The following is a 19,664-nucleotide window of genomic DNA, read 5'->3' on the forward strand; positions in this document are numbered from 1 at the left end:
TCTTTGGCTCCACCGTGATGAATGGTTTTTAGAGGAGCCTGGCAAAGGGAAGCTAGTTTGGAAACCTGGAGGCATTCAGACAGGAAATAAATTGTGGGTTGTATTAAAAATAATACGAATAATAATAACCATCACATTGTTGAGCCTCTGTGCTGTGTGAAGGCACTAGCTGCTTGCTACACAAAACATTGTCTCATCTCACCTTAGAGTGTAGGCTCACCTGTCATCCACATGTCTCAGAAATGAAAACTGAGGCTTAGCTTCTCACTAACTGCTGGCCTAAAGCACCAAACCATATGTGGCAAAACCACAGTTTGACTTTGCAGTGACACTGGAGATGGAGAGAGTGGATGCATTTGTCAGGTTTTTAGGTGGGAGAAAACCAGGCTTTCTGCCTGTTGGGCTTTCAGCTGTCTGTAATTCCTTCCTGGGAGAGCTGACTTCCTTCCCCTGGAAACAGTTCTTCAAATATACTATGAATTAAGGAGCCAGACCGTAACATTTATTAAGCTCTTTCTTGTAAAGTAAAAGTAAACGGGGCTCTGAATGAAGATGTTTTCTTATTCATTAAAAAACATGTATTTGGTTCCAATTCTGTGCCAGGCACCTTGCGTGGTGCTGAGGAGACAGATGCGAAGAGAGTGTGTTTTAAAGCCGCAGTACATAGTCTGGGGGAGAAACAGGCACTCCAGCCACTAGCAATGGCACTGTGGTAACCGCTCTACCTTGGCTGACATGAGTGGTGCTTTCTGGAAGGCCAAGGAATGCTGTCAAAGATAGCAGGAGGCGGGGCCGGGAAGGACTAGAGTCTGTTACATGGAGGTGAATGGCCTTGTGGGCACGCTGTGAAAACAGCATATTCAGTAGAGGACACAGTCGAGCATCTTGTTTTCACACGGTGCCTCCCATTTAGTGAGGTTTTTTTTTTTAACTGAAATAAATGTTGCCGTTTGTGAGTTCGAGCCCCGTGTCGGGCTCTGTGCTGACAGCTCAGAGCCTGGAGCCTGCTTCAGATTCTGTGTCTGCCTCTCTGCCCCTCCCCTGGTCACACTCTGTCTCTCAATAATAAATAAACGTTAAAAATTTTTTTCAAAAAAAAGTATTTCTTAACTGTGGATTGTGGTTAAGAATGTTTTAATTCATGAATTAAACTTTGTAAGCCTCAGTGTCTCCATAGTTGTTTTGAAGTTTAAATGAGCTAATGAAGAACAAAGCTATTAGCACATAATATATGTTCATTAAATGTCAACGGTTACTGACAATGAATGGCACATCGTCTGGAACATGAGAGGTAGTCAATAAATATTTGTTAAGTGAGTGAACATGCCAGGACTTGGCAGGTCTCAAGCAACCTGATGCCTACAGGGAGGAAAAGGTATCTGAACGATCAAAACCAAGTGGGTGCACCATGATGACCGTGTAGACGTGATGAGGCTGGAGAAATAGGTCAGACCAAATTTGGAAAGACTCATGTGCTGACCTAATAAGTTTGGACTTCATTCTGTTAAGCAATCAAGAGTCAGGGTCTAGTTTCTGAACAAACACGATTGACAGATCCCTGAAGAAATGAGGAAGGATGGGATTCAGAGCATAAGAGAAGGTGCTGGCCTCGCGTATGAGTGAAAGATCTCTTTCTTCTGAAGGGAAGAAAACGCAGAAGGACACAGCGTGGACATGGGTGTTGATGGCCGAGGGGGCTGGACGTCGTGAGAGGTGGTGCTGCCCTTTCCTGTGTGCTGGTCACTTGCTGGCAGTTACGAGGTGGGCCAGGAAGGACTTCGAGCAAGGGGTAAAATGTTTAACCAGGGAAAAGGACTAACCGGGTGAAGGTGCCCCAGTGTCCGTAGGAGTCAGCTGAACGCAGGCACCGTGGCTTCTAAGGACGTACGTTGTGATACCCGCTTTGCTGGTCACGTCTGTTTCTGTGTTGGGTCTCAGGTGGTCAGTGCTGCCCAGCGTTGAGGCCTCGACCTGAATAGGACTTTTTCAAGGAAACTCTCCTGCTCCCCAGTCTGAACTGGGTCCTCCTCTTCTACCCTCGTAGCACCCAGACTTCTCTTTTTCTTGGGTTCTTCATTTGCCCCGTCGTTTGTTGCATGTCTGTCTCCCACTAGCCTGTGAGCCTCACGGGGACAGACTGTGTCTCCTCCTTGCCTGCACCCCAGCGCCTTGCACGTGGCCGAGCACCTGCCCCAGTGGCTTTGGAAGCTCACTTGATGATCGTTCCCTGCTGATAGGTTTTATTTGCTCCTCAACCAAATTTGAAGTTTTTTCCAGGACAGGGATCCCATCTTGTACTTTCTTTCAATGCTCTCTCACCCTTACCACCTTCTGCGAGCACCAGAGTAACATTGGAGCTCGCTGGGAGAAGGTTTGTGTAGCGCTGTTGCAGTTGAGGGGCCAGTGTGATCGCTGAGAACGGAGCTCACACAGTGAAGGAAGGGCTTGCGGCATCCCTGGAAAGAATAGTCATGCCTTCGTATAGCGTTTTTGGGGTGGTTTAGTGTGTGTGTGTGTGTGTGTGTGTGTGTGTGTGTGTGTGTGTGTGTGTTTCCTATTACACTGCATTTCTCTGAGAGTATAGCTTTCACTCTCTCTCTTTTGCTTGCTTGCTTTTCTTTCTTTCTCTTCCTTCCTCCCTCCCTCCCTCCCTCCCTCCCTCCCTCCCTCCCTCCCTCCCTCCTTCTTTCTTTCTTTCTTTCTTTCTTTCTTTCTTTCTTTCTTTCTTTCTTTCTTTCTTTCTTTCTTTCTTTCTTTCCTTTCTTTTCTTCCTTCCTTCCTTCCTTCCTTCCTTCCTTCCTTCCTTCCTTCCTTCCTTCCTTCCTTCCTTTCCCGAAAGGGCACCTCTGAGTTTTCATGTGAGAAGTATGTCTCTTTTCATTTGGAATGTGGTGGTACCAGTGTGTGTGACTATATACACATGTGATGAAGGACTCAGAAAGACTAAATTCATTTATATAAACCTATGGGTATATTGTATGGATAAAATGTACAAGTTATATTTTCATGTGTAGTTTCTGTGATTTTTCAATAAGTAATTTATATAATGTAAATAATAATCTCATCCAGTACTTTTTTCTAAAGTTTGTGTTTCCCCACATTAGATACTTACCTGGGACATCCAATTCCATAGTATATCTAATAATAAAATATATTTTGATAATATATAGGAAATGCATTTTATCCTTTCCAAATTTCCTTTACTAGAAAGTTTTGTTTTCTAAATTCAGATGGCTTCTAACTAGAAAAACTTCACACCTTTTTTAAAAACCAGCTTTATTCTCTCAGCTGTCAGTTTTTCTATTCACAAACCACGTTGCAAGCTGCCGTTTTGTAATAACTTGCTAAAAGAAGCAAAAATACAATCAAATATGTCACCATAAATAGGTAGACAGTCCATCGTTGGAATTTGATTTTTTGGAAACATTTTAACATTTCTTTCCTCTAAAATAAAGGTTAAAATCAAAACAAAGCAAGAAATATCCCAAATAAATGTACATGGAAATTACAAACTTGATTAGATTTTTCCTAGAGGAAGAAAAAATGCTTTCAGCCAGAATTGAGAACCAGAACTAGAAGTATCCCCTGTACGTCTTATGCTTCTCCTCCTCCGCCGTTAACAGGTGAGGAAACTGAGGCCAGAAAGGTTAAGTTAGTTGCCGTATTCTGCCCAGCAGACCTGAAAGGGCCAGGACTGCCACTAGCTCGGTATCCTTGCTTGGATATCTTGATCCCCTTCTGTGGATGTGTGATAATAGCAACAGCTAGTAATCACCAAGAGCCCACGATTCTGGGCACCCGCGGTAAATTTTTTCACACGTATTATCTCATTTAATCCCCACAGCATCTCTATGCAATGGACAAAATTGTCCCTAATTTGCAGTTGAGGAAACAAATAGTAGACACACAGTTTCTATCTTTAGGATGAAAGGAAGAAATTCTTCGTTTTCAGCTAACTTTTGTCTTCAAATTTTTCATCAGTTTGTTTAGATGATGGTGATACTCAGTAGCCTTTTGAAAATACAGTTCTGTGCACAGTGGAAGCCTTTCCAGTAGGACTGCTGCGGGCATTTAATTGTGATTCTCTGTTATGGGTCACTTTGCCTGCCTCGTCACTGGCCTCCAGGCTTCTGTTCTAGCCTCTCTGCCCTGCAGCCCTTTCTTCATGCTGCAGGTTCTAGCACAGTCGCCTCTAGAAATGCAAGTCTGACGATCGTCTCGCTCTCCTGCTGAGACAGTCTGTGGTCTAATGTCAGCGGAGGCCCCTGTCTCCCCTGGATTGCGGGTGCAAGAGCTTCGGTGAGCCACACAACTGTTTCGTAATAGGAGCTGTATCCACAAGATGAAATACTCCATAGTCAGGACAGAGTGACTAACAGAAAGGTGGGCGAATGATATAAATAGTTCTAGAAAAGGAACTAAAAACAGCTATTAAACAAAATGTTCACCTTTCCTCACGGCAAGAGGAATACAGAATCAAACACAAATTATAAAACACCTCTGAAAGCATACATTAAAAACCATTTGCACTTGGCGAGGGGAACTCAGCAGTAAGAGATGGGGATACGGAACTTACCCCCACCCCCACCCCCCCCCGCCACCACCTCTCATCAGTGGTTTTGCTTTGCCCGGGTCTCAGCTGCCTGCAGTCAGCCACACTCCAGAAGCGGATGGTCCTCCTTCTGATGGCCAGAAGGTCGGTGGTAGCCTAACGCCATGTCACGACACCTGCGTCCTTCACCTCCCTTCGTCTCCTAGTGTAGGTACCGTGTCACCTGACATCATCCCAAGAAGGAGCAGCATGGGTGCCGTGCAGTACTTTGAGAGACAGGCCATGTTCACATAGGTTTTATTACAGTGTATTGTTAAAATTGTTCTATTTTATATTAGTTATTGCTGTTAATCTCTTACTGTGCCCAGTTTACAAATTAAACTTTATCATAGGTATGTTTGTATAGGAAAAAACATCATATACGTAGCATTCGGCACTATCCACAGCTTCAGGCGTCCCCTGGGGGGTCTGGGAACGTAAGCCCGCAGGTAAAGGGAGACAACTGTATACCGTCTTAAAATTTCCTATCGTATTTGGAGTTTGTAAAGTTACGCAAGTACTAGAGTAACATAGATTCCACGCATTTAAATAAAAAACAAATGCATAAAAACGAGCTTGTTCATTCTAGCTAGAAAGGACATCTGCATATATGAGGTGTTCAGGAGTTAAAAGATATTTGTGGCACTTTATAAACCAGAAAAGTATCATCAGATCCCTTCTCTGTATCGCATTTCACAGTACAGAACATTTTCACACACCGTCCCAGTTGATCCTACAGCAGCCCCTTCTTCATCTTAAGATGAGACTTGGATAAATTAGGATTTGCTGAAGGTCACAAAGCTCGTTCGATCAGTACACGCTTGTAAATGTGTTTATTTACGTATCCGTCTTTCCTAGTAGAGTCTGAGCTAGTGACGCAAACCAGACCGTAGTCTCAGCCTCGTGTTCCCAGTTGAGTGCCATTAGATGACCACAGCTAAGAAGGGAGACACGCAAGTGATGTCACCTTCTTCTATCTTCCTGGGGAACACGTGGAAAGAGAGGAGTCTCCGAAAACCTCAAATAAGATTTCAGGACGCTTTTGTAAGCGGTGCCATTGCAAATCATCCACAGAAAGAAATAGGTTTCCAATTTTAATTTCTGTGGAAGGAGGTGGATTCCATACCCCTAGGACCTTGTGTCTGCGTTGTGGAACTTGATGTCGTGACATGATCTGCTCGAACTTGTCTTAGTGTTCCTCGTCTCTTGGAATCTTTTCGCAAACTTGATTTTCTGCAAAATGCCAGTGATGAGTGAGGGAATTCAAGTGGAATGTGGCATCTATATTTTTAAGGACTATGTAAACAGTCAGAAATAAAGAAATAACTTGCCCAGGTAAGAATTCTTAGAACTCATTTGAACAAACCTTAAGCCTATTAAGTGTCCCAGAGGCAGCAATAACCTGAGGATGTACTATATTATCCGAGGTCCTAAATCCTTCAGCATGGACACTTTCATGGTTGAAGTGGAATTTAATGCCCCGGAAAAGGACCTGTGTTATTTTCTTGAACTAATGAAGAAGACAGCGGCCATTCTCTGAAAGAAAGAAAAACCCACACAATCTGTATGGAATTTAAACACATTTTTTATTAAGCAGGACTCTATATGAAACTCTCGAGAATTTTATAGTAAAGCTTAGATAAATATTTCATGAAACATCTTAAGATGCAATCATTTATAGTAATTTTAGTGCTCTGATTTCTGTTTGTTTTCAGATTTGAAAAAGCAAACATTTTCTATGATGATTTATATCTAGGAGCTGCCAGTTGAGCCCAATTTCATAAGACTTATCTTTATAAATAAATGGAATAGCTCTTCTTACTTTTATTCTGTCTCTTAAGATGAAGCAATGTTGAAAGATCTTTTTTTCTTTTTTCCTAGCTGAAATATAAACCATGACCTCGGTAAATGTCCTGCCTCATTTATCCCCCCCCCAAGTTTATGCTGGTGTTGGATCGGGGCATCATCTTCCCTCCAGCTGCCTCAGTGGACTCTCTCTAGAAGCTACTGTCCTGGGTTCTTCCCGTGCCTCCCCCCAACCCCCCACCCCACTCCCGCCTGCGCACTCTGCAGGAAACTAGAGACTTCACCTGACACGTGAGACCTCTGACTAACCCAAGCTCCTGGGTTCCTGGAGCTGTTATTCAGACAGCCCTTTGTTAGTATGTTAGTTTGACGGTATTAGCTTTTTTTTAGATACATGTCTTGATTTGGGCTACTCTGTCCAAATGAGTCTTTCACAGTTCATTCTACATGCTTGTTTATATCTGCCCGAATTGCTGATGACTGGATGTACCTTGACGTTATGGTCCTGCATAATTTAAAGATGTATTTTCTTTATCCGTTTGGATAGCTACCTGCTAAGCACCTACTCTGTTGTGCTCTGCGCTCTGTTGGGCGCATGAGGAATTTAATAATCATCCATTCAATAAATAGTTCCCCACCATGTGCCAGACTCTGCTGGCACTTTGGATGCAGCACTGAGACAGACATGATCCTTGCCCTCATGGAGCCGATTTTTAGCGGGGAGAGAGAGGCTAAGTGAGTTGAAAATACGGAGAAATGATTGCAGGTTATGAGAAGTGCCGTGAAGAAACACGAGTGAGACATGGCCAGGGTGGTTCCGCGTCAGGGTGGGCAGCCGGGGAAGAGCCCTGGAGAGGAGAAGGCATCGGCAGGTGGGAGAACATTCTTGGGAGCCATGCTTTGTAGCTGCCCAGAGCCATAGGAAATGGGGTTGGAGTGAGACCCGAACGCCTGACCACAGAGGAGCCCGCAGGCCATGGTCAGAGGTTTGCATTTGGTTCCCGGGCTCACGGGAAAGCCTTGAGGGCTTTCATGCAAGAAAGATATGCTCTAATTTCTTTTTTTATTCCTGAGAGATGGTTCTGGCAGCTTTGTGAAAGTGAGGCGAAAGGAACAAAGGGGTGGGTGGCGCAGAGGCTTGGAGATGAGTGTCGGGGGAGGGGGATATGAGCGCTGGCCAAGCTTCTGGAGAAATGGAGGGGAGCAGAGGCAACAGGATGGGCGCACACCTAGGAAACGGGTGGGGGGCTGGCGCCTGGCAGGGACAGTGGGTGAGTGCCGTTGCCATTGGCAGGTTTACGGGAGGAAGTCAGGGTTCTGAAACAGCAGGATCCACTTCAGACCCGCCTGTTGTTCACAGCGGACCTGTAAGCGGTGGTCTGAATCAGGGTTCAGGTCTGCAGCGCTTAGGAGTCAAGGTGAACAGTGGCTGCTCAGGAGACCAGGGGGGGCAGAACAGTTCCGTGCAGAGGAGAGAAAGGTACTGGCCTGGCCTTGAGAAGAAGGGCAGGATGTTTGGGTGGCGGGAGACGTGCATCCCAGAGATCAGCCTGGCAGGAATGGAAGGCTCTCAGGATAAGAGGGTCCTGGGTGTTCCTGTGGCTTTTGGTAGGGGCCTCATCTCCAGGAGAGGTTAAGCTTGCTCGCCCTTCCTCCCTCTTCTCCTTTCCCTAGTTCACAATCCACTGGGTTCCCGGGAACTCTAATGGGCGTTCCGAGTTAGGACTAGGGGAGCCCCAGGGGACCCTTCCAGATTCCCCACTTTGGGTTTGAAATACCTTTAGATGTTTCTTTAGGGGAGTCGCACAGTGCCAGTCTTCTTCGTGTCCACCTTCCACACAATCCCATATCCGTTTTGTCACCTTACACTTACATATTTCCATTTATTTCCCACCTAGGTTTTATGGCAGGCACACAAAGAAACCCTCAGATGTCTCAATATGGACCTCAACAGACAGGACCATCCATGTCGCCTCATCCTTCTCCTGGAGGCCAGATGCATCCTGGAATCAGTAGCTTTCAGCAGAGTAACTCAAGTGGGACTTATGGTCCGCAGATGAGCCAGTATGGACCACAAGGTAAACGACGTTTCTCAAAAATGCATCGCAGTAGGCTGTAGAGGTTTTGTTAATATGTTAGTCCTTCGAGGTCTTCATATTATAAACATCTTGTAAGATCCCATTATTTGTTACCCGGCGGGTTGGTGAGGTTAATGCAAACCCACAGTCCTTCAGTTGCCCGTCGTGATGGGAAGAATAATTATAGCAAGTGTTCATTAAGCATTCATGCATCAGACACTGTGGTAAATGCTCTTAATATGTGTGTTATTAATGAAGGAGTAAATCTTAGTTTCTGTGATGTAGTTTGAAATGCTCGTTGAGAAATAGACACAGGCCTTGTCCTCAAAAAGTTTCTGATTTAAAACTTGGGTTTCATTATGTTGGATTCTGATTGTGCCCCCTTAACAATGTGCTCACTACTCAGACGGATGTCGTCCCATTACACCTGCTCCCAGTTTGTCTCCAAAGTGCTATATCTGATAAATAGTAGTTCTCATTTTTTCAGTCATTACTGGTCTTACTCTTAGAAGATAGAACAAAGCCTGAAATGGGCATGTCTTTCAAAAAGGAAGATAAGGGGGCACCCGGCTGGCTCAGTCCGTGGAGCGTGCAGCTCTTGATCTTGGGGTTGTGAGTTTAGCCCCACGTTGGGTGTAGAGATTACTTAAAAGTAAAGTCTTTTAAAAAGGGGGAGGGGAGATAAGACGAGTGGAAAAATAAATGAGACTATGCCAAGATGCCCTATTTACATCTGCCTTCCTGGAAATTGATGTATGTTTTTTCATGTACATGTAGAATCCTTTTATCAAGGTTTTTAACCTGATACATATTTTTTCTAAGTCACTTTTGGCAATAAGGCATTTGAATTTAGCACCTTCTTTATGTTTTGTTTATTTAACTTAGACATTAATGGATAATTTAGAGAGAATGAGATAATCTGGCACAATTCCCAGAGTTTCCTCACTTCTGAAAATATCAGGAATTTTCCAAGTGGAGATGATGAATGCCCACTAGGAGGTTCTAGTAAAACAACAACAAAGTCAGGTCTCCTCCTGTTAAATAAAGTTTTATTTTCTGAAGACATTTGTGTCTGTTTAGCAAACCATTGAGCTCTGTTGGGGTTCATTGAGCCTCTCCAGCCATTGAGTGTGTGCCTAACAAAGCTAGATGATTCTATGAGGCCTTAGCACCTTCTTGGCTTTTCACCTGGTGTTTCTCACCTGGTTTTTCTCAGAAAAATGCTTTCTTTCTGTTTATAGTATTTCACGGTTTGAAAATTGAGTTATCAACATACTATCTTATCTTGGAAGATCTCTTTCTGAAAGATTATAATATTATTCAATATTCAATATTCCCAGTATAACATTGCTTCCTTGCCTTACATTGCTTTGTTATTTTACATTCCAACTATCTCTGTTGTAAGGGAAACTATGTTAGAACACCCAAAACAGGGGTGCCTGGCTGGCTCAGTCAGTTAAGCATCCGACTCTTGATTTCGGCTCAGGTCGTGATCTCACAGTCCTGGGATCGAACCCCGCATTGGGCTCAGCACAGATCCTGAAGCCTACTTGGGATTCTCTCTCTCCCTCTCTCTCTGCCCCTGTCCTGCTTGTTCTCTCTCTCTCTCTCTCAAAATAAATAAACTTAAAAAAAAAAAAAACGTTTTATTTGGCCCCTTCCGGCCTTTGTCAATACATGCATGTAGTCAGGGTGGATATAGACTTTGTGTTTTGCTTGATTCCCTTCACACCATATCATTAATGGTTTTCCAAGATCTTAATTTCAGTAGGCCCTAGGAGTTCAGGTCCCAGTTGACAGTAAGTCTGCCCTGTTCCCTGTCAGCCCCAGGAAGCCGCGGCACGAAGAAGTTTGTTGCTGACCTAAGGCAGGTCAGTGAGTCACCCGGTTGTGAGAGAGCACACCCGCTCCCCAACTCCGCTCAGCGGGCGTCTTCAAGGCTTCCTTGGCTGTTGTGAAAAGAAGGAAACTTTAGTGAAAGTTAGAAAAGCAGTCCGTAAGTTGGGATATACACAGAAAATGTGGACTTGTGCTCAGCATGTAACTGGAGACAGGTCAGGCTTGTGCTCCCAGAATTGGGAGGGGCTAAAGGTCTGGGACTTGACCGCTAACACGCACAAGGGCTTCTTGTGATCTGGAAAGTCGGTCTGTCGTCTCTTAAATAATTCAATGTTGCAACCTCATCCTCCACTGTTCTCATAATAAGGGAAGATGGAAGCTTGACTGTCTGAGGAGTCTTTGGTGAAGAGCTAAGAAAGTGTTTATGCTACTGGAGTTAATAGCAGGAAAGGCAATTTCTATAGAATGGATTTCTTCTCCGAGCAAAACCCTCAGTTTTCCGGAATAATTGAACATTAAGATTCATAATTTAAGAACACTGAACCTGTGAGGGTTCTCATCCAAACTGCTGAGTGTCCTTGGAAAATTGCTTACTCTTTGGGAATTACCTCTCCTCTAGAAAATGAGAAAATTAGATCGTGTCACTTTAGAATTTGCTTCCAATTCTAATATTCTACAAGTCTAAATCTTGCTTCTTGTTCGAAGCCTTTTATATCCATGCGGCCCACTGGACCCACCACATCACACTCTGGTTATATGGTCAAGAAGGGATTGATTTTCAGGCATAAATACTGAGTTCAGGTTGATATTAGAAACCATTTAGAATATGGAAGATCATTTCCATACTCAACACTTCTTCATTTTGAAAACAGGTGCCCTCAGATTTGTCCTCTCTGTCATTCCTTCTCCCGAGTGATAGCTTGCTCGTGTCCACCCCGAGCTGTGCCTCCTCCTGGGTTCCTTGACTGGCTCCAAATGCCGTGTGCTGAAAATCAGTGTCCTGGGACTCTGCCTTCAGCTCCGAATTGTTTGCCTTTCCTTATTGTATTCTTCTTTCCCCAGCAAGCACTAAATGACAGGAAATTAGCGCTTCTAACACAATTACTCAATTCAGTAAGTGTCCTTACCTTTGCATTTCTCTCTTTGTTGATCTTTTTAAACTTGATCTTTTTAAACTGGACCCAAAATAAGTATTTTATTCTACCTTGTCTTAATTAGCTACTCAAATTAGTCATCAGACATTCAGCTTGCATTTTCATGCTACGTGTTTTAACATCTCTGAAAAGAATCACTTGTGTGTGAGCCACAGAGGCCATTATTTTCATCTTCTGTTTCTGTTCCTAACTGGATGAGTGTCTTCTCTGTTAGTTCTGTTTTGAAGAGATCTCAGAGGAAAATACCTTACGATCTTTTTTTAAGTCTTCTTACTGTCAGAAACTACTTCTGCAAAATTGTTATTTAGTAGTAACAACCGACATCCATTACTGTGCCCTGGGTCCTGTTTGAAGTGTGTTCCATAGATTAACTCACTTCATCCTCACAGCATACTACAGGACGGGTACCATTTACCCCTGGACAGATGGAGAAACAGAGATAGCTTCACCAGGATACGCCACGGTCATGCCAGGATTCAAATTCGGGCAGACTCACCCATTTGCTTAATTAATGGGAAGCTCTCACATTGTCCCCATTTGCAAATGAGCAGGTTAAGTAATTGACCCACGATCTCACAGCTAGTAGGTGACAGAGCCTGGGTTCAAACCAAGGGAGATTTCAGAGGCCACTCACATAGTCACTGGGGTGTTATTTCCCATGCCATAGATGTACCCTCCTTGCTGGTTCATTCATTCAGAAAGCCACTGGGGAAACCAAAAGACAAACGACTTGCCTTCAAGGAACGAGGAGCATTTGGGGAATTCAGGCTTGGAAACACATCAAAGATACTAGAGATTAAGAAAAAAGTTTCTATGAAGTGAAGAAGGAAATTTTTTAGAAATGTATATTACTAAAGTCTGCATTACTACATATGCAAATGGAATGAGTCCAATCTAAATGTGTGAAAATGTCTAATTGCAGTGTATTTTATGAAATAGCACTTTTCTACCTTCAGGCAAGCACATATAATAACTACCCTTACGAGGTGTTTGCAAGTAGGGCCGCAAGACTTGCTTTAATAAATAGAATGGAATTATGTAATTGACACGTTAATTATTAATAAATGAATTTGGGGGAAAGATTGCTGAAACAAATTTCGCCTTCATGTTTCTTAAGAACAAAGACTGTCTTGTTTTTGTGTTCTCTAAAACAGTGTCTGTCACACGGACTGTCCACAAATACTTTTTGCACATTTGTCACTGCGGGCAGTGGGGGTCTAGCCTTAATTTTGCTCTAAATAGCAGTATTTCCTTGGGCAACTAAACAATTCTGAGCTTAGATTCCCCTCAGTTATTCACTCACTTGTATGACAGGGTCTGCACCACCACATACAGCTTTTTCCCAGGTTTGTACCCTGAAGCAGGCCTGGGTTTGTGCCTTAATTTGTATAGTGTGGGTCTTAGGAAGCAGGGAACTTTCAATCAGATGAGTCTGATGGGCCTTTTGTTTCTAAATTACTTGATAAAAGGTATTTATTCTGGGGCACCGGGGTGGCTCAGTTGGTTGAGTGTCCAACTTCGGCTCAGGTCATGATCTCCTGGTTCACGAGTTCAAGGCCCGCGTCGGGCTCTGTGCTGACAGCTCGGAGCCTGGAGCCTGCTTCGGATTCTGTGTCTCCCTCTCACTCTGCCCCTCCTCTGCTCGTGCTCTGATCTCTGTCTCTTAAAAATAAATAAACATTAAAAAAAAATTTTTTTAAGGTATTTTTTCCAAAGAAGTTAAAGGGTTTTTTTTTTCTAAAATAGATGCCATTTGAAATATTCCTTCTCCTTTCATTAACATAAGTTTCTCAATGAATTCAGAAAACTCCAAATCATACCTAGTTGAAATGAATGCAGTTCCAAACTAGCAAATTACACATTGATCATCTTACAACTGTTTCAGCTGCAGAGAAAGAATGCATGTTAGTAGGGAGCAGTCCACTCAGTACCTTGTAGTAGCGACCTTAGTGTCACCACGACCCAGGATGTCAGTCTCCACTCTTCCAAGTCCAGAATCGCAGTCTTCTTATTGAATTAAGCTGAATTCAGCCTCTCTCCCACAGAGGTGAAATGTGTCTGCCACATGGGCTCACACGTCCCCCTGGACAGTGCTGCAGACTGACGACATCCTCTTCTCTGGCTTTCGGAAGGCTGGTCTCTGTGCAGATCACTCCGTTTGGTTAACTCGGTTTCTTCTCCCCTGGAATTCGGTTGTGCTGCGTGTGACAAGTTTATTACCATAACCTTATTTTATGGTTAAATCTGCAGTGCCCTGCACGTGTTCAGTTCCATATTCCATATTGTTTTGTTGTTAAAGAAATATTCCAAATCTTCATCTCCCCAAGACCGGAGAAGAAAACAGAAATTGAAGTAGGTCATTTATAGCAAAAGACCGTTAACGCCCTCTTCTTTTGATGCTCAAATTCAGCTTTCGCATTACAAGGTTTACGCATGAATCTTTCTCAACGGACTGATGATCGTCACAATTTTATCAAAACCTGGGAATTTAAACCACTTAAAATTTAAAAAAGGAAAAATTAAAAAAAGAAAAGAAAAACACAAAGCAGCTGTAACTTGGACTGGTGTGAAACTATTTTACCTTGCCAATTAAAATCAACAGCACTCAGGAGTGCCGCGAGGCACTGCCCTTGCTGAGTAAGCTCATCTCATCCCGGTGGGCTGGCCCTCCTCTACAGGTCCTGGTCACGACAGCCATGGACAGCACTGTAGAGACACAGGATGTGCACGTTCAGCTTTACTTTACATCTTAGCCTTTTCCCAGGGCCCACAGCTCTGCCCTTTTTTCAAACGTCCGAAAAGAAATGGCCTTATTGAATCACAGGTGACGGATCTCAGAGTCCCTCAGCCATCAGGGGAAGCAGGTAAGCGCTCTCCCTCCAGGGGGCGCTGTTCGACGCTTGCGAGCACAGGGCGCAAGGACTCTGGAGCCCAGGGGAGGACAGAGGTGCGTCTGCAATGTGTGACAGCGGTGACTCTGACACTTTTTCACTTCTTACCAGAGAGATTTCACTGTTTTATACTAAATTTGGCTACTGAGTTGAGGTCATACCTTTTTACATTTTTAATGTAAGCGCTTTTTCTTATACTTGGTTTGAGAAATAAATTTGAATATCTGTGCATCGTGAAAATAAAATTACACATATGATGCATACATAAAAAGATAATTTCACTGATTAAAAACCTGTTAATGTTGGAATAGTTTCTCTGTGTTCCTTGAAAGATTCTATTTATGGACTGTCCTTGTCCAACAGTAGTTAGTTATTATCATTTTTCCCCCACAGCAACCACGTAAGATAGCTAATCCTGTATTATACCCTTTTTACAGATGAGAAAACTGACCTTGGGAGTAACAAGTGGCTTTCTGAAGGTCACACGTAGCAGACAGTTGTACCCGTACTATTTGAGGGCCTATGCCTTCTCCTTCACTCACTGCCCTGGAGCCCGATACTGGCATCTGACTGTGCCCGTATGTCTTCTGGGCCTGTGTGTGATGTCAGCCTCAGTGATCATTGTTTCTCTGAGGATCCACTTTTCCTTGCTGAGAGGCCACCAACACATGCACAGCTCCTTTCCCAGGAGGGGCTCTCCTCAGTCGCCTTCCCACGGACACCTCCCTCACCACGCTGTATAAATCTCCCTTTATCTTTCTTTCTTTTTTTTTTTTTTTTTTTAATTTTTTTTTCAACGTTTTTTTTTTTTTAATTTATTTTTGGGACAGAGAGAGACAGAGCATGAACGGGGGAGGGGCAGAGAGAGAGGGAGACACAGAATCGGAAACAGGCTCCAGGCTCCGAGCCATCAGCCCAGAGCCTGACGCGGGGCTCGAACTCACGGACCGCGAGATCGTGACCTGGCTGAAGTCGGGCGCTTAACCGACTGCGCCACCCAGGCGCCCCCCTTTATCTTTCTTCATAGCACTTAGAGCCATACGACGTCTTCTACGATTGCTCCTTTGCCTGTGTTCTGCCACCAGAATGTAGACTTTTTGCCTTCATTCGCTGCTGAATCCCCAGCCATTAGCCCAGAGCTAGCACATAAAAGGCCCTTAAGAACTATTTAGGGGGCGCGCCTGGGTGGCTCAGTTGGTTAAGCGTCCGACTTCAGCTCAGGTCATGATCTCACAGTTCATGAGTTCGAGCCCCACGTCGGGCTTTGTGCTGACACCTCAGAGCCTGGAGCCTGCGTCACATTCTGTGTCTCCCTCTCTTTCTGCCCCTCCCCCTCTTGTGTTCTCTCTCTCTCTCTGTGTTCTCTCTCTCTCTCTCTCTCTCTCTCTTTCTTTTTATTATTTTTTTTAACGTTTATTTTATTTCTGAGAGAGAGAGCGCCAGCGGGGAGGGGCAGAGAGAGAGGAAGACACAGAATCCAAAGCAGGCTCCAGGCTCTGAGCAGTCAGCACAGAGCCCAACGTGAGGCTCGAACTCGTGGACCACGAGATCATGATCTGAGGCAGTCAGACACTCAACTGACTGAGCCACCCAGGCGCCCCGTGTCTCTCTCTCTCTCTCTCTCTCTCTCTCTCTCTCTTAAAAATAAACGTTAAAAAATTTTTTTAAAAATCAGTAAAAAAAAAAAATTACCTTTGGGAGATGAAACGAAAGATCACCTTTGTCTGTTTCTCTCTCTGTTCTTGTACTCACTGTACTGAACTTGCATTATTGTATAATTAAATTTTTGAAGGGGTCCATTTTTGTAACATATGGAGAAAAAACTACCAAAAGTGAAACTCTGAACCAAACTGTAAGGTAGTAGGCCTTTCCCCCTCTGTTCCAAGCTTTGTGCAATATGGTCACTTCTCATACATGGTGAAGACTTGAAAATGCATGTTGACTTAGGGAAAAAATATGGTACCCATACGTATTGATTCCAAAAACAAATTATTCATTCCCACCAGTGGTAGGATTTAATGCAACTGGGGGTAAGTCAGCTTTCATTTTGAACCTGCATTTGTGGTCTTCCTATCTACTCGATCAGGTGGTGCCCAAAGAGCAGCATTGTGTGATCAGCCTGTGTAAAAAGGTGGGGTTGAAAGGTTTTTGAAATAGAACTTTTTTTTTTTTTAACACAGAAAGGATCTTATGAAATACAGTAACCAGCAAATAAGCATGTGAAAAATGCTCAAAATCATTCTATTTCTTAATGTCTATTTCTTTTTTTTTTTTTTAACGTTTATTTATTTTTGAGACAGAGAGAGACAGAGCATGAACGGGGGAGGGTCAGAGAGAGGGAGACACAGAATCTGAAACAGGCTCCAGGCTCTGAGCTGTCAGCACAGAGCCCGACGCGGGGCTTGACCTCACGGACCGCGAGATCATGACCTGAGCCGAAGTCGGACGCTTAACCGACTGAGCCACCCAGGCGCCCCCTTAATGTCTATTTCTGAGAGAGAGAGCAGGGGAGGGGCAGAACAAGGAAGGGACAGAGGATCCGAAGCAGGCTCTGCGCTGACAGCAGAGAGCCCGATGCAGACCCTGAACTCGCAAACCATGAGATCATGACCTGAGCCGAAACCAAGAGTCGGATGCTTAACCGACTGAGCCACCCAGGCGCCCCGCTAATTTTTTTTTTCGTTGGCGATGTCAACAATGTAGAGCAATTAGAACTCCTACGTGTTTTTTTTTTTTGAACTTACACATTTTGTGGTAGGGTTTCTTCAAAAGCCCGACATGCACTTAGCCTTCAACCTGGCACTCTCTCATCCCTAGGGTTCTGCCAAGAGAAATGAAACCTATGTCCACACAAAGACCTGTGTGCAAATGTTAGCAGCTTTGTTCGTATCGCCAAAAACTGGAAACAACTCAAATGTCCACAGAATTGAATGCTCCTCAGCAACAAAAGGGAACAAGCCACTGATGTGTGCAATAATGTGGATGAATTTCAAAAGCGTGGTGCTTTGGGAGAGGAGCCAGACACAAAAAGACCACATGCTGTATGATTCTATATGACATCGTGGAGAAGGCAAAGCTGGAGGAACAGAAATCAGATCAGTGGTTCCCACGAGGGGGAGGGAGTGAGAATGACCACAAAATGGCAGGGTTTTTTCGTCATGGTAGAAATAACCCACATCGTGGTGGTTATGGAACTACACAGGATTGTTATTGTATGTAAATTCTATCTCTAGACATGACCTAAAATCATATTATGTAGTAGATAGCTGCGAAAAGTAGCGAACGTTATTAATTAAACAACGAGGTAAATGCGTATTTAGCCCTCATCACAAACATGTTTATCATAATACATTGCTAATTATCCATTTTATTTTCTCCTGCTCGGGGTAAAGTGTCGGTTCTGTGACTCGGGCACCATTGTATCCTCCACAGCATGGGGGAATAATGGAGAGCCTTGCCTGTAAAAGTTACTCATAAATAATTTGTTGAATGGTGAAACGGAGAAGCAAAACTTCATATGTGAGTGGAAACACTTAATAGTTCAATAAAAGCGCTAAGCTTGGAATATGGATTGTAACTAGCAAATTTAAATATTCCAGAGTCAGGTACAGAATTATCTGTACTTCCCCTGAAATAATCATGGTGACTTGAATAGAGTCTAGCTCCCGCTTCCTCTCTCTGGCGCTTGACTATAACTCCCGGTAGGTTGAAATCTGAATTTATTTGGTGACCGATTTTCCAAAGCTGGTGTGCCAAGATGAACCCACTTGAAAACTGTGAGCTCTCGGACTTGGCTGCCAGACCCGTCCAGCTGAGGTGGGCTGGACCAGCATCTGCTGCCTTCATTGTGCTTAATGCTGGATCCATCTGTTTTCTGTCAAAGCCAGTGCCAACAAATTACTAATCTATTAGAGAAACATGGAAATAAGATTGCACTTCTCATTCCTGGCTTTTCCTCTCATATTTTGCTTGGCTTACGTGTTTGGTTTTTATTTATTTGGAGGAGAAAGATACGTTATCGAGTGGGCAAGGCGGGGGCATTAATCATTTTTTCACTCCTTCCACGCATTTTTAAAAGACTATGGGGACAAGATCATCAATGATCAGTGGCTGTTGAGGGTGTTATGAGCGTCGATGATGATGGCGGTAGTAACAACTGTCGTTTATTAGGGGACTCCGTGCTCGGCGCTGCCCTAGTCCCTCCATACCTATTCCCCACTACTCTCGTTACTTTACAGATGGCAAAACTGATGTGCAGACAGGTTAAGTAACTTGTCCAAGGTCAGGCCGCTATTCAGACCCAAATTCTAGAGCCTGCGCTTTGTCCATCGCTGCCTCTTAAGCCATTTAAAGCCTTTAGAAAGCATTTTTATCCAGGCATGTGAGTTTAATGAGGAAAGTCTTTAGAGTTTCAAGGAGAAGAAAAGGGGACTTTGTATTTCTTCCACCAAGTAGAGGCCTCTATAATTAGAACATATTCCCTTGACGTGTGCTTTTGAGTGCCGATTCATGGAATCAACCCAACTGATTGAGGAAAATTAGATTGGGAGCCCGGTACTCAACGGGCCTTTCTAAGCACAAGTGCTTTTGCGTGCATGTCTGGGTGTGCCTGGTGGTTGTGGTCCAGCACGTCCACCGCCCGATGGCAGGACGCCGCCTGGCTGCTGAATTGAGCAAAGCCACGGAAACACAGCTCTTTTTCGCACACGCCACGAATGAGCTAGATGAGGTCGGGTCCAGGGTAACCGAACATCGCCATCCTTTCTTTCCTTTGGGATCATTAAAGTACAGCTCCTGCCTGCCGGTTAAACCCCAAGTACAGGAACCCAGTGTGACGGAATTTCTCTGTTCCCCCCATAAGCAGAGTTCAACAAAATCAGGAACCTTCTTCTCTAATAAAACCGCACTGTGGGTGTAGTCTGAGATAAGCATGTCTAAATGCTTGTTTTCTAAAACAAGATTAAAGTGTTCTTTCATTTCCTTCGAAAGCAAAGGGTACATATGTTTTCACTGAGTAAGGTTTCTTACCAAATGAGTCACTTACCAAGTGTTGGGGGAGGGTGGGAACTGGTAATCGAATGAGTATGTGAATTAATTTCATTTGCATTCGAGCTGTGAATGAGTTGATTTATTTTTAATAAAAGCAAGAGCCAAAAAAGAGCCCTGTCTTCACTGATGTTATCGGGCTGTCTGGAAGTGAGGGCGTGTGAGGTCAGTGAGGGCGGAGAGGAGAAATCTTAATTCTGCCCCCAGAGACGCGTTCTGAGGACTGCGCTCTGAGAAGGCGTGGGAAGAGGCAGGACGG

At 44.0% G+C, this 19,664-nt stretch overlaps 1 protein-coding gene across 12 annotated transcripts in view; it reads left to right on the top strand.

Moving 5' to 3' along the window:
• The window catches only part of ARID1B (AT-rich interaction domain 1B), a 450,488-nt gene that overhangs the window by 367,496 nt on the left and 63,328 nt on the right, over positions 1 to 19,664 (top strand). For 11 of the 12 annotated variants that reach the window (XM_058736206.1, XM_058736204.1, XM_058736199.1 and 8 more), the window contains one exon: positions 8,296 to 8,475. The exons of the other annotated variant lie outside the window; for it this stretch is intronic. In XM_058736206.1, the coding sequence (XP_058592189.1) occupies positions 8,296 to 8,475 (180 nt within the window). The remainder of the gene's footprint in view (positions 1 to 8,295; positions 8,476 to 19,664) is intronic. 12 annotated transcript variants of the gene reach the window in all.

The sequence above is a fragment of the Neofelis nebulosa genome, chromosome 6, assembly GCF_028018385.1.
Source record: "Neofelis nebulosa isolate mNeoNeb1 chromosome 6, mNeoNeb1.pri, whole genome shotgun sequence".
NCBI classification, from domain to species: Eukaryota; Metazoa; Chordata; class Mammalia; order Carnivora; family Felidae; genus Neofelis; species Neofelis nebulosa.